General features: G+C 43.9%; 1 protein-coding gene across 3 annotated transcripts; it reads left to right on the top strand.

Moving 5' to 3' along the window:
• The first annotated feature begins 977 nt into the window (after nt 1-977).
• On the top strand, nt 978-8529 carry CBLL1 (Cbl proto-oncogene like 1). 3 transcript variants are annotated; one of them, XM_087767201.1, is made up of 6 exons: nt 978-1223; nt 3983-4150; nt 4506-4606; nt 4855-4938; nt 5769-5842; nt 6401-8529. In XM_087767201.1, exons 1-6 carry the CDS (start codon nt 1115-1117, stop codon nt 7440-7442), a joined length of 1578 nt encoding a protein of 525 aa, XP_087623327.1. In that variant the 5' UTR covers nt 978-1114; the 3' UTR covers nt 7443-8529. The 3 variants fall into 3 exon arrangements, with proteins under 3 accessions (XP_087623327.1, XP_087623329.1, XP_087623330.1); XM_087767203.1 differs by having other exon boundaries at nt 4509-4606; XM_087767204.1 differs by lacking the exon at nt 978-1223 and adding an exon at nt 1239-1387.
• Nucleotides 8530-14738: the final 6209 nt, after the last annotated feature.

Below are 14738 nucleotides of genomic sequence, written 5' to 3' on the forward strand. Positions count from 1 at the left end.
GCCTTGTGGGGATAAGACAAGGAACATTAGGCTTAAATGGCAGCTTTTATATGTTAAGGCTATGAAGATAATGAGCGACATTGTCTGCAGGGACACAAGATCCCAATCCTGGAGACTTTTGGTGAGACAGTCACGAATCTGAAGTGTCTGGAGCAGAGCTGCCCCTACCTTCGGATTGTGGAAGGACTGCTTGAGGCCACTTTCTACCCTATAACCTATGATTTAATTGTGTTTATATTCCTTTCCTCTCTTCAGTGCTCTAGAAGCACTCTATGAAGACAGTATCCCGCCGAATTACGTAGGATTTAGCAACCGCTAAGCTTATGGAAATGGCACAACGCAGGCTCTTGAGGCAGCGAGCTCTACGGCTGCGACGCTTTCGGGTGCGCTGGAGGCCCACTGTCCGCCCAGCCGCTGGCATTTCCATGGCCCCGGTTGTCAGGAATCTGCCGATTCCATGGCGAAACCTAATGCCGACCACCCGCAGCCGGGAGAGCCCAAGGCGGCTCCAGCTTTGCCCGGTTTCTGGGAAGCCCGCACCCTACCAACCACCCTCCCGCCAGGCCCGCAGGCACGGCGGCCGCGGCTGCTGCGCGGGAACGACCCTTCTCACGTTTAATCCGGCCCTGCTCCGCGAAGCCACAGGGTCACGCCTCCCGTTTCCACCCGCTTCCCTGCGGCGGCTCCAGGCCCTCCCGCAGCCCGCCACCGCCACCCAGGCGGGGGGTGAATTCCGCCCGCAGCGGCTGGAAGCGGTTCCCAGCGGGGCAGGCGCCCGCAGAGCCCGGGCAGGGCCCCGAGGGGGACGCACACCGCCTCCGCCGCGGCTCCCGGCAGGGCGGCACCCGGGCCCGCCGCCACAGCGCGCAGGCGCGGCGCGCGCGGCACTACACCCCCCAGGGGGCAGCGGTCCGCCAGCCGCTGTCCCGGCAGGCACTGCGGAGCCGCCGCGCCTTCCTCCCCGGCCTCCTCGCAGAGCCTGTCGGGAGCGAGCGTCCCGCCGCGGGGCGGTGCGGCGCCGCTCCGCCGAGCTCCCCCGCGGGCTCCGCCATGTCCCCGCTGTCCTGCGGCGGCGCGGCCGCTCCGCAGGGGCGCAGCGAACGCGGCACCGCAAATGCTTTCCCACTGCGCACTTTTTCACGCCCCCCCGCCCGTTTCCCTTCCGCTTCCGGCCGCACCCTTCCGCTCCCACAGTGCCCCGCGCCGAATCATGGACCACAATGGTGAGGAGGGGAGAGGCCGGGAGACCCATTTATACCCGTCCCCGCCTGGGCCCGCTCCGCGCTACCGGGCGGGGAGAGGCCGCGCCCGGGGCCGCTGGGTGCGGGGCGGTGCCGCGGTAGCGGCGGGATGCGGCCCGGCGCCCGGTAACGCCGGCGGGGCCCAGGTTCGTCGCGGTTCCCCGCGGCCCGCGCGGCGGGGCCTGCTCTCTGCCTCGGCGCCGGGCCCGCGGTCCCCCGCTCCCCGCGGCCGCCGTGCGCCCTCCAACGATCGCGCCCGGCGGCCCCGCCTCCGCCCCCCCGGCACGGCACGGCGGTGCTCGGCCCCCGCCCCGGCCGGAGCCCCTCTCCCGTCCCGGGGCGGCTGCGGGGCGCGGAGCGGGCTGACGCAGCGCCAGGCGCGGCCGCTGCCGGCGGCGGCTGCGCGCTCCCGGGGCGGGCTGGTGGTGAATGGTCCGGTGTGTCCGGAGCCCGCCGGCCTGCAGCAGGTGGATGCAGCCTTCGGGGGTGGCGGTGAGGCGCCGTTTGCCCGCAGCGTTTCCCGAGATGGGTGCCGGGAACGCGTTTTCTGGTTCCGCAGTTGTGCTCTGGAGAGGGAACTTTCTCATGGGCTTAAATTTGGTTTTGTAGCTTCGGCGCTTTGCTGGTTAGCGTGCTGGCGGAGTCTAATGAGTAGATGAGTGGACGTGGGTTGTTTTGCTAGTGTATTTTCGGGCTCTTTTTTTCTTCCCCTTAGCAAAGTTTGCGTTATAGGTTTATACATGTAAGGAATAGTATTTGAGCTGTATTTATGAATTTAAAAGAAAACCTGAAATACAAAAATAAAACTTAAGAAAAGTTGAGGGTGACAGTTCAGGTGGATGCATCACCTCAGTTAGAGCTTCTCTGAGTAGTCTCAACAATTTTGGTATGTTTTTCATATTTTTTTTCTGGGCTTAATCCTGCTAGTTATGCTTACACAGACTGCAATTTATTATCCTGCCATGAAACATAAATGACTAATAAACCTGCTGGTTTGGATTAGCTGAGGAGCTAATTAGTAAATATTCCTAGCTTGCAAAGGTCTATGGAAGACACGTGTCAGAACTTAATTGTTTCCTATTGGCAGTTCAATGGACTGAATAATACACAAGTTGGGTTTTTTTAAATTTGTTTTAGTTATTCTTATTTGCAAATGGATTGAGCTCCTGCAGAGACTTTTTCTGGTTTGTGGTGTTGCGTTTTTGTGTATTCTGGTCGAAAACAGAATTTCCCAACAAGTGGAAAATAGACAGCTTTAGCATTATTAACTCTGATGTTCTAGGCCAGCAGTCTCTGGGGAAGCCTGGTGTCGTAGTTGGATGTTTGCTGGGTCATCTGTTTAGCCAACAGGACACCCTAAACAAAGCAACAAACGAGCAAAAGTGAAAACAGGTTTTATTGCTTTTGCCGTTTTATGTATTGCCTTTTAGAGTGAAACATGTCAGTGATAGTGCTAAGAGGAATCAATACATTTGCTCTATCAGAGGAAATTGAGGGCTCTTAATTTTGAGGTAAAGTGACTGTCAGGGCACAGTGCCAGTTGGAAACTTTGTCGCAGTTCCTAGTTCTGGTGGTAGCTGCTGAATAACTTAGAGCAATCCCCTTTTTCTTTTTTTTCTTTTTTTTCTTTTTTTTCTTTTTTTTCTTTTTCCTTGTTTTTCTTCCTACTTGTTGTGTTGTGTGGGATGGTTGTAGGTGTTGAGGGACAGTAGCTTATGAGGCATTGTGTGGAATTACACTAATGGGGCCCTCATGTCAGTGTCCAGATGCTACGGTGCTGTAATCCTTTGGGGCCTCGGTGATCGTTCCAGGGCTGCAGTGCCGTATCAAGGGGAACAGCAGGGCTCACACTATAACAGCTTGTGGCACACACCCTTTTGAGGATGAGCATGTCCCGCTTTGAAATGCCTGTCAAAATGGCTTTTTCAATTAAAGTGAAAGTGAGCTGGGTAGATTCGTGAAGGGCTTAATTTTATTTGTGTATGAATGAGATGCTGTGCAGTGGTTTAAGGTAGACTCACTGGAAGTCGAGGGGGTTGTACCCCCTTCCTTAGTGTTGCTTGTTGCAATACCCCCTCTAGATTACCTCTTGGAGCCTGTATCTACTGATGCATGTGTCAGGATATTTCTTGCTTCCTTTGTCCTGGTACTCAGGTTTAAATCTGGTTAAAGAGAATTCTGTATGTGTTGGGGAACAATAATGGTCAGTTTAGCAAGGATACTACTACATACTCTTAAGTACTGATATTTTTGTGATACTTTATGCTAAACTTCTAAGTGATACGTCAAGATGCTGAGTTAATATGGAAACTAGTTTCCTTCCAGCTTTAATAAACAATTTACATAAATTGTAAAAATTATCTTTTCTCTTCAGAAATTCTTTGTTGTCAAGGTTGTACAAAGAATTGACTCTTCAATACTATTCACTCTGTGAGAGAAGCTATAAAAAGTTGGGGTATTTTTGCCTGTTGTGGAGAAATGACAGACTAGCTAACTTTTTAAAATACCTTTATTCTTAGAACTAGATTTTCTAAAATCGTGGTTGTTCCCAATACAAGTTTGTGACTCTAGAAGAAATTGTGTCTGAAGATACTTATTTCTAGTGATTACACTTTGATATGTTATATGAGTCTTAAACAAGCTTTAAAAATTATTTTTCTGAGATCTCTTCTCTTCATATTTAGCCTCTTTAGAAGCTATTAGATAAGTGAAGAATTATATAAACTTTTTTTCTTTCATAGACAATGATTTGCAAGGAACAAATAGTTCAGGATCATTGGGTGGTCTTGATGTTCGTAGAAGAATCCCTATAAAGCTTATCTCAAAACAGACCAATAAAACCAAACCTGCGCCTCGAGCTCCGAGAAATATGAACAGGATGCCTTCAAAGACGCAAGCTGGTGATGAAGGTAAATTGATATAAATACTACCCCTGTAGTGGGGCAGCGTATTATTCTGCAGCATTGTTCAAGACTTTATTCAGTTTTGGAGACTTAGAGTCCAAGGTTCTGTCCAGATGCAAAACAAGTTTCAAATTGCTGGGTACTGCTGTGCTATGAGGATTAAATGGTGCACATTCGCAAAACGGGCTGTCTTAGTGTTTTGACTGTGCCTTTCTGTAGAATGGGCCCAGCAGATTAGAAGTGCTGTGGCATTTCTTGATGATGTCAGTATAGAATGACACATGCTCTTAATAGTAGCCGGTGTCAATTAGGAAAGCGTTGTGGTTGGCTCGTGTCTTTCTTCTCTTTCTTCTTTCCACAGAAGAATTTGATTATAATGAAGAGGAGCGATACGAATGCAAAGGAGGTGAAATGTTTGGCAATCAAAGGAGATTCCCTGGACCCATCTTCTGGGACTATAAGGTAAAGTCGTGGGTGGGAAGTCATGAGTCTTACCAAAGTGTAGGTAGTCCTGGTAGATACCTTCTTAAATAAAAGTACTTCCATTACTTTTGACAGACTGAAAAGACATTCTCTGCTCTCTCACATTTGTGGTGTTCTTGCTTCCTTCTCAACTAATTCAGAAATAATGAGTGTGTTGGTGATAATTGAAATGAGAAGCTTTAGTGATGTTGGATTTTGTTCTCCCACCCCCTTCTCTATCCTATCAGATAAACTTGCTGGGGGAAAAGGATGATACACCGGTCCATTTCTGTGATAAGTGTGGATTGCCCATCAAGATGTATGGACGCATGGTGAGTGAAATTATCAATGGAAGATGCAGCCATGGTTTCCCTTTAGGTAAAATTAGGTTTTACTCTGTCTCTATGAGGCCTCTAGCGGTTACTGATTTCAGCAGGCCTCTGAATGAACAGCAGAAGAATATCGGGATGGAACTGGGGGGCCTTCACTGCTGAAGTGTTTCTGTTCCATCTGTCTGGGTGATTTCACTTTACCCCCGATTTAATAAAGTAAGCTTGAAAATATTAAACAAAAAATCAAAACACCATCACCAACAAAAAAAACATTCAAGTTCAGTGGGTTTTGACCTTACACAACTTAGCTTTAAAAATAAGCTCTTTATCTCAAAGACTTGCAATGAAGTTAGAAAACACAGTTCACTTTTATGCGAGTTTTAAAATTAGTGCAACAAAATCCCCGAGATTAATTTAGATTTCTAAGTGTGACGTAACAGGCTTCAGGATCTGACTTAATGACAGTTAATGCTTTTAAAACTTTCCTTCCTTGCCAGCAAGACAAGCGTAATTAGATTGCATATGCAGCTTCTGTAAATCTTCAGTGTTGGTATTACTGCAAGACTTAACTTTTGCCTATACATTTTTGCCAACTCTTAAAAAACCAAACAAACCTACCCCCAAAAAACCCAAGCTCAACACAAACTGTTTTAGAAAGTTTCTGTGCAAAGATGCTGTAAACTGCTAACTACCACTATGCCCGTTCACCTCGTAGGTTACTTAGTTACTTCTGTTATTAGAAACGGTGTGCTGGAGGGAGGAACTGTATTCTGCAAAATCACATAGATATTTCTATACGATGTCTTAACAGAGCCATTTTTTGTCTCTAGATACCCTGCAAGCATGTTTTCTGCTATGACTGTGCTATACTACATGAGAAAAAGGGAGACAAGATGTGTCCAGGGTAAGTCATCTCAAGATTTGTTATTAAAGGAAATGTAGGAAAGTAACTTCAATATCTTACTTCAGCTACCATATTAACATGGTTCTTACTTATGTACATTTAGGAGAGGCAGTAAAGTACTCTCTGCTACACCACTTGATTATAGTTTTGTATCCCATATTTTGGGATTGTAAGAGATCAGTGTTCACTTTGCTGTTTAAGTATTTGTGTAGATAACCTGTTATTGCTCTAATTTGAAAAGGAATAAATGGCAGTTTAATTTACTTAGAGTGATTCTTGGTAAGTCTTAATGCGCAGAAGGAATTTGTGAGCGAGAGTGATGCTATTTATAAATTTCCACCTCATGAAATTTTTATGTCCTTTCATAGTTCTGTTTGGAGCCTTAAAAACTAGATAAACTTCAAAATCAATGAAATGTTTCTTTCATTGCTACAGTGGGGAAAAAATTTTCCGTTCTAATTTGGGTAATTACAGTAAACTGGTTGACTTTTAACAAAAAAAACCCTGCAGATTGAGCAATCTGTGATGGCAATAAACCAATGTTCTCTTCTGACTTAGCTGTAATGAGCCTGTGCAGCGAATCGAGCAGTGTGTCCGAGGGTCTCTCTTCATGTGTAGCATTGTGCAAGGGTGCAAGAGAACTTACCTGTCACAGAGAGACTTACAAGCTCACATCAACCACCGTCACATGAGAGCTGGAAAGCCTGTTACTCGTCCTCCCATTGAACCTGTACATCCTCCTATTGCCCCACCGCCTGCCGAAATTCCTGAGCGTTTCATAATGCCACCTGAGAAACATCATATGAGCCACATTCCGCCAAAGCAGCACATCATGATGCCACCACCTCCTTTACAGCACGTGCCACATGAGCATTACAACCAGCCACACGAAGACATTCGTGCGCCTCCTGCAGAGATGTCAATGGCTCCACCGCCACCTCGCCCAGTCAGTCAGGACACCTTCCGCATTTCGACGAGAAAACACAGCAACTTAATAACTGTCCCTATCCAGGATGATTCGAATTCAGGTGCTAGAGAACCACCTCCACCAGCCCCCGCACCTGCTCATCATCATCCTGAATACCAGGGTCAACCGGTGGTATCGCACCCTCATCATATTATGCCTCCACAGCAACATTACGCACCACCCCCACCACCACCTCCACCAATAAGCCATCCGCTGCAGCATCCTCCCCAGGCAGCAGGTACTCCTCACATGGTGTATAGCCAAGCTCCTCCGCCACCAATGACCTCTGCTCCTCCTCCAATAACCCCGCCACCTGGACATATAATTGCCCAGATGCCACCATATATGAATCATCCTCCTCCAGGACCTCCCCCTCCTCAGCACGGGGGCCCGCCCGTAAATGTAAATGCACCCCCTCCCCATCACTATAATCCTAACTCTTTGCCGCAGTTCAGTGAAGATCAAGGAACTCTCAGTCCCCCTTTCACACAGCCCGGGGGAATGAGTCCAGGGATATGGCCAGCTCCAAGGGGGCCGCCTCCGCCTCCAAGGATGCAAGGGCCTCCTGCTCAGGCCCCGCTTCCCGGACCACACCACCCTGATCAAGCCAGATACAGACCCTATTACCAATGATTCGAGCAATTATATGAATAGAGAGTGCTATGAAGAGGATAAAACTATATACAACAGCCTTTTAATTAATTGTTTTGGGGTTATTTTGTTGTGTTTTTTTTTTTTTTAAAATACTGTCATTTTGACTGTAAGACATTTTGGGGTTTGAATCTTAAATGATTTTTAAGCCTTGGCTGTAGGACTCTGACTTCAAATATTCTGTAGTGATAAAATAAGTGGCTTAGTAGACCACGGTTGCATTTTAACAGAACTTCTGTCTCTAGTGTGGCTAAATTGTCCTAAGATGAACACTTGTAATATTATTTCCTGGAGAAAATGAACACGTGTTGTACCATTCTGAATATTGTTTTTGTTAAATCCCGTGTTTAGTTTCACTTGTGATACGTTTTTGTTAACCTGTGTACAATAATTAAATTGAAACATTGTTGTAAAAGTGGTGGGTTTTTATATGAAGTTAACACAGACGTAGTTCTGGGACACCATTTCAGCACTAATACTTTCCAAATGGGCAGTGTAATGAAATATTAAGGGAACTTTAATATTTCTCCTACTAACAGTTACCATTACTTATAATGAATTCAGGCTATGGTGAATTCATGGCACTAGAAATCAGACATGCAGAATACTGCATTTCAGCTTTTTCTTTCTTTTTTTTTTTTCTTCTTTAAATCTAAAAATGCAGCAAGATAAATTTATCAGAAATACAGCTTTGGGCATGACAGGAAACCATGGAATAATGTATTGTGGGTTCTGGTGGTTTTTTTTTTGTTTGGGTTTTTGGGGTTGAGTTTTGGGGTTGGTTTGTTTTAAAGCTAGTTTTGGTTCAGAAGGCTCTGTTTACGTGTACAGTACTCACTGGAGTTGAATTCAGAGTATTGTGTTTACCTATGGCTATGTTTGTGTGGAAGTGACTGAATTGGCTTGCCATGTCTGTGAGAAGCAGAGCATTTTTGGTAGGGAAGTGGTATTTGCCTCTATCACTTTATATAATATGTACAGTAGGAAAACTTCCCATTTGGATAACCTGAAAGAAGTGGTCTGAAATGCTGTATGTGGATATAAAGAAATAAAAAACCTACACATCCTTTATCTGTTTCGATTTTGTGGTACAGATTTAATTGAACAGATGGTAGTTAGTGTTTTATTTTGCCTTTTTTAAAGACTAGCAATATGAGGAGGCCCTCAGGTCTGTCTTGGCCCCAAATTTATGTTTTATAAGCATACTTTTAAAGAGAAATAAAATTGGAGAATGTTCTTTTTTTAGTGTAGCTGGTAGCAGAACCGGACAATAGCAAGACAGTACTGTCTGTTGTTTGGAGTGCTTATCTTTGCATTTCTAATCAATGTTAGTGCTGAACCTTTGTTTTTTCACAATGCCACATTTCTAGCAGTGGTGCTTTTAGATGAAGAAATCCTTTGGTTTTTTTCTAAGGTTTGTGATTTCCTACTGTTCTTGAATAATCTGAACCATCTTAAAGCCTCAGTGTTACTATTTATTTTGTAAACCTTTTTTCCTGCCTCATAAGTGTTACATTTCTGAAAGAGCTTTGGCAGTGCAACATTCCGAATTTTGTAGTTTTATGTATAAACTGCATATTTTTAATTACCAGAGCAAGGGCTCTTTGGATTTACTCTCTGTCCTTGACTGCCATTGATTTCCTTGTGACCACGGGCAAATCTTTTAGACTGCCTTTCAATGAAATACTTCTTTAGAGATGTGCAAATAAATTCTGAGATGTGCAAATAAATCCTGAGATATGCAAATTCTGGGGTATACAAATGGCCAGTAAGTGTCAATTGATTAAAAGTCTGCTCAGCTGTAATACACTCCTTTCTAAGACAGAGTTCTTTGTTTTGGCTTCTCTGAAAAATAAGTCATTTTAAATAAAACATGCTGGCAAAGAAAAAAAGGCTGATTGTGATAGCGTGCTACGGTACGGGGTTGGTTAAAAATTTGCTGTTTCGGTGCATACGAAGGCGAAAATGACTCTGTCAGCATTATTTTGTTTCAGCAACTTACAATAAACACGTGAGGAACTTCTAAGGACCCCCTTTTGTCACTGTGAAGTTACTTGAGTTAAGAGGTCGGCTTAGGCGTGTTTATTTTACAGCATAAAACTTCATCTGGGAGGAAATCTGCATGTCTGAGTAATATTCTTGGACTCCACAAAGCCAAACTTAGGTCTGACATACCTGTTTAAACAGACTCAGTGGTGGTTCTAGGTACCAGCGTCCGAAGGTAACACGTGCGGGTTTATGAGGACACCGCGGGGCGGGCCCTGTGCAGGGAGAGGCGTCAGCCCCATCTGCGCACTCCCTCTTGGACGGTAAGACATTCTGCAATCAGCTGTCACCCCTCCGTTCCAGGTGATGGGGAAATACGGCAACTTCTTCCATCACGCTGGTTTTTAGAAATAAGTCAGGTTGCATACGTTTGTTATATGTTACCCAGTCTGTGGTGAAACATGAAGGGTTCAAACTTCGTAATTCTGGGTCCACTGCTGTTCTTGGAGTTATTGATAAAGTTCTTTTCTGAAAATGCTGAGGCAGTTGGACTGATTAAGGGACAACAGCAGCCTTTGCTCTGTCAAAAAGCACAAAAGCTAAATGTATGTCACTGTCGAGAATGTGCGAGAATCTGTTTCTATTTGAGGCAAAGGTGACATCATGTCATACGGAGGATGACATGTTACCCTCAAAATCAGTGGGAGCCCTTGCATTGCTTAGTGACTGTGGACCAAAAGTCTTTGTGATAGAGGACTGACCGAAAAGTCATCTTATGTAGGCAGGGCTTGGACTTAGGTCAAATCTCTGTGTCCTGCTTGCATAGGAAGAACTAAATCCACTTTTTATTAAGTCTTAAGTATACCTATGTAACTAAGGGTACTGTTGTTGCTTTCACATTTACAAAGTTAAAAATGTCTGTATTGGTTGAAACCTTACGTTAACAGTCTTTTTAATTTGTTTATGGGGCTTGGGGCACGTTTTGGGGTTGGGTTTTTTTTGTTCAGTTGGTTGGTTGGGGTTTTTTTGCAAAATACCTGATGGTTTCAGTGTGAAGTTCAGAAATGCTGTATATTGTATTTAATTGTATAATTCACGGTCTTAGAAATGATGAGATGTACTTGCAAATTCTTTGGATTCCTACTTACGTCTTCCTGTAAAAACAAACATTTTAATTGAATTAATTATATTTATTTTGAATAAATAGCCCTGTCTGCGGTAGTGATCTCCCTCCCGAGGCATTGCTGAGCACATCTCAAGGCTTGAAGACAACTCTGACGCCATTTAAATTTGTCAGCCGTTGTAGGTTCCTCTAATAATGTCACACAAGGGAATGAAAAGGGGTTTGGTGATGGTTTGTGGCCACCGTGGAATGAATGAAGGGACACCAGCAGGCGGCCTGAAAACATGGGTGGTTTAGATGCTTGTCTCCTTACGCTTTATCTTCAATTCCATCTATAACTTTGCTCAAAGGATTGCCTGCAACCATGCATACTTTACAAGCAGCAGGCTAATTGTGTGAACATGCACTTTATGTTTGGTGGGGTTTTTTTAAAATACTATTAACATAAAGATCGGTTACCTAGATGTGTTAAGTGATATTTTTCTTGCCTTTTAAAAAAGAAAAATGAAAAATGTGAATTATTTTTAAAAAATCTGATCCAACGGAATTAGAAAACTTTACTAGATGGAGTTTCCCCTTCTTTTCACTTACTGCTCTCAAAGGAGCCTCAAATTCTGTTTGTTAAAAACTGAAGTGGAAGTAACTCGCGTTCATTCCATGTTAGAGTTTGCACACGTAGCAAGGGAGAAAACCCGTCTCCCGCATTATCTGAAGTCAAGTGTTCTCAGAAGCACGTTTGTGGATACGCTTTCTCTGTGGACCGAGTCTGAACACACCTCTCTGTTCTTAAAGCGTTTTCTGCTCTGTAAAACTTGTGTCTGATTTTGTGGTGTTTCTCTCTGCGTGCATTGCCGTGCTGCTGACAGAAGCAGGCAGGGGGCCGCGTCAGAAGGTGCCGGCAGGGCTGGGATGCTGGAGGAGCACAGCGGGCCGCAGCTGCAGCGTAACGTTGAACGTGGGGGAAAGAAGTCTGAACTTGCCCTGTTCACGTATATGACACTACAGGGTCCAAGGCAGCAGCAAAACGTGCAAGGTTTATATTAATTTTCATCCTGACTACATTTCTAAAGGAAATGTCAGTATTACACAAGTTGTATTTCCCCTGTTTTTTATTTTATGGTGTTAAAACCAATTCTTACCAATTGTTAAATCATCTTCATATAGTAACGGTGCCCTCACAACTGTGAGGTTCTTCACTGTGTTCAGGTACGTTATATTCACACTAATGGTTCATACTGACCAGTTTGTAAACTGAAGTAGCTGCATTTGCTTGGGCACTGTGAGTGAGAATAGTGAAGTTTAAAGCTTGTTTTAGTCTTGACCTAGCCATAAAACAGGGCAACTTTAGAAGCTTTTCCTACTCTGAATTGTATCTCCTTGTTCTTTAAATATGGGGCATTAAATTGTTGGTTTTTTAAAAAAAATTGTTTTCAGTTTTGACTCAGTTCATGAGTACAAGAGATTAAAAGATTAAAAAATGTAACATACGTCTGGAAAGGTGTGGGTGGAATAGCAGCGGGAAGCTGGTACATCAGCTCAGTCATCTTGAAACTTATCATTCATTTTGATAACAGAATGCAAGTGATTCTCGAGGGCTAGTAGGAGTGATTGTAGTACACTTCTGTTAATGGAAAGAGTGATAATGTATGCAAGCGGGCAGGAATGTTTCCATTTTCATGTAGTAATGTTTCACAAAAAAACTTTGGCTTAATGGCTTAAAAAAACCCAGAATGAGTAATTTTAAATAGATGTCAATATGTGTCAGTCAACAAGAGTTTTCTTCAGTTTTATTTGTGAAAACCAATGCATGAACACAGCTCCAAGATAATTTATAGAGAATTACTTCCTACGCTAAATAAAATCCCATAAGTGCTAATGAGAGTCCTGCACTCGGTCTTTGCCATTTCTGGATCAGGTAAACTTTCAGGCATTTTCTTAGGAAGCAGAAGGGAGCAGATGTGTAAAAAAGAGTGAGAAAAGCAAGCTGTCCGTGTTCAGCACAGGGATGAGGAACAGAGAACTGTGAGTGGCGTTTCTTTTCCAGTAAAGAAGTGCTTAAGGATGCTTTTTCCTTAACAGAAACTTAGTTTGAAATTGAGCAAAATAGAGTCTTCTATGTTACAATGCTTTTTCCATTGGGCCCAAGACCTTTGAATTTTTTGTCTCTAGATTTCACACAGGCAATCTCATCTGCACTGAAAAGTGAAAAGGAGGCTTGAGAGTAGGCTTGAGCATCGCAGGCTCCATGGCTTCTGTATTTTCCACCCCTTTTGCTGGCCATAAAATGCCTGTTATTTAGTTACCAAGCATCTGCACTGTGCTGAGGAGAGAGAGGCTCAGGGTACATGATGAATTGACACCATACCTGTCAGCTCTCCAAAAAGAAAGCAGGTATGAAATTTGCCTTTTAGCTTACTATTGAGTAAAATATTAAAAAGCCGTGTATGGTATTGCTCTAGCCAAGCAGCAACAGTGCCCAATGGAGGAGCAATAAATATCTAGGTTTCCAAAAGTGCCTGTCTCAAGAATAAGCCAGTAAATCTGCGTCACCACAATGTCCCACAATGGAGCAAGATGTATGTGCTACAATCTGCATGAGGGTACACTGCCCAGAGAAATATTAGTATTAGAGTAACAGAGACTTGAATGCAGAAATAACCTGTACTTGGAGGGGGAAAGCGCATAATACATCAGAAATACAATGCTGTTGTCAACATAAAACATAAGGAGCGGGGTGATTTAAGAGGATGACAAGTAGCTGGTAGGGATGTGTGCCATGAGAGTGCAAGGCTCTGTGGTTAAGGCTATCTAGGTCTCCTGTCCATTTAAGAAATGGCGAGGCTTTTTGGAAGGGGGATTTATGCTCTGGGGCACTGTGCTATATCAGAAGAGTTGTTAATATTGAAATGAATTGTTCCGAGAAGCGCAATTTAGAAAAGAATATTTTTTTCTTAACCTGAAGCCTGTCAGCAAATCCAATTTGGTGTTGAAGTGCAGTATGTGGTATTCCACCAGACTGACTTGCTTTTGCTAGGGATGTTTGCCTGAGTCTGCGTAGGTGCACGTGAGCACAGGACTGGGAGGAACAGCCCCAGTCGGAAAGTCCAGATTCCACTGGTATGATGTGGTATCATGATTTTCATAAATATTTTAAGCCTCATCTTAAAAGTGGTTTAGGTTTTTTGCTCCTCTTATTCTAACTGGAAAGGATGTTTTGGAATCTCACCATTGTAAAAATTAGGAACCATCTTCTAATATCTAGCTTATGTTTATGTTTGGCCAATTTGTATATTTTTTCTTTTTCTCATAGGACAATACTGTTTTTTACTTGCATAGCCTTTCCTCTCTCTTAGGTTAAATCCCTGATGTATCTATATCTCTTTTTGCCAGTCCTTAGATACAGACTCTCCATTCCACAAAGATCCTCATAGCAATTTTCCTCATTAATTGCAGTTTGACTTCATCTTTCTTGAACCGAAGGGCTCAGTCCTGAAGTTTGGAGTATTTCGAGTGAAATGTCCCCTGTGCATTGCACAGTAGCACTAATATCTTCCTCATTCTGCTGGGAAAATCTGTTCTGATACAATCTATGTTTTTTTGGAAGACTGCATTAGAAAGGCAATTCGGTGACGTCCTGGTTGTACCTGTTCTCAGGTACTGTTGTGCTGGTTGTCTGGCATGTGACAGGTACCTGAGGTAGCCAGCAAGTCTGCTGTGGCATGCTCAGAAGAGCAGCAGGCTCGTGCAACTGCCCGCCAGCCATCTGACGTCTGTGGAAAGAGCTCGGTAACATCTCGCTGGGATTGCCACCCAAGGCCGCCTCTCCCACGCCATTTTGGGCGCGTGATCACCCACCGCAGAACCGCAGCTTGTTATTCATCTGCAAACGCATGAGTGTGTTCTCTCAGTGAACTTCTCTTACCTCAGCCTTCAAGGTCACCTCATTCTTTCTGTATTCAAAGCCTCCTCACTTTAATATTCCAGCTTGGTTTCATTAGCAGCTTTCATCAGATAACTCCAGATTTTTATTAAAAAAAAATAAAATTAATGAAAATATTTAACAGATCAGTGCTCCCTCCACCCTGGTACTTCCCTTTCAAAGCTTCTAGTTGTCACCTCCTCTTTAGCATAATCCATCTTCACCTTTCAGTGCCTTTAGGCATCCTATC

Source organism: Nipponia nippon, unplaced genomic scaffold, assembly GCF_047370975.1.
Source record: "Nipponia nippon isolate SJK-2023a ecotype South Korea unplaced genomic scaffold, ASM4737097v1 scaffold_3, whole genome shotgun sequence".
Taxonomy (NCBI): Eukaryota; Metazoa; Chordata; class Aves; order Pelecaniformes; family Threskiornithidae; genus Nipponia; species Nipponia nippon.

What these genes read in the sequence shown, in the direction of transcription:
- CBLL1 (XM_087767201.1), top strand. Translation starts at nt 1,115, where the DNA reads ATGCTTTCCCACTGCGCACTTTTTCACGCCCCCCCGCCCGTTTCCCTT. An exon ending in GACGCAAGCTGGTGATGAAG is followed by an intron (nt 4,151 to 4,505) that starts GTAAATTGATAT and finishes TTCTTTCCACAG; the next exon opens with AAGAATTTGATTATAATGAA. An exon ending in GGAGACAAGATGTGTCCAGG is followed by an intron (nt 5,843 to 6,400) that starts GTAAGTCATCTC and finishes CTTCTGACTTAG; the next exon opens with CTGTAATGAGCCTGTGCAGC.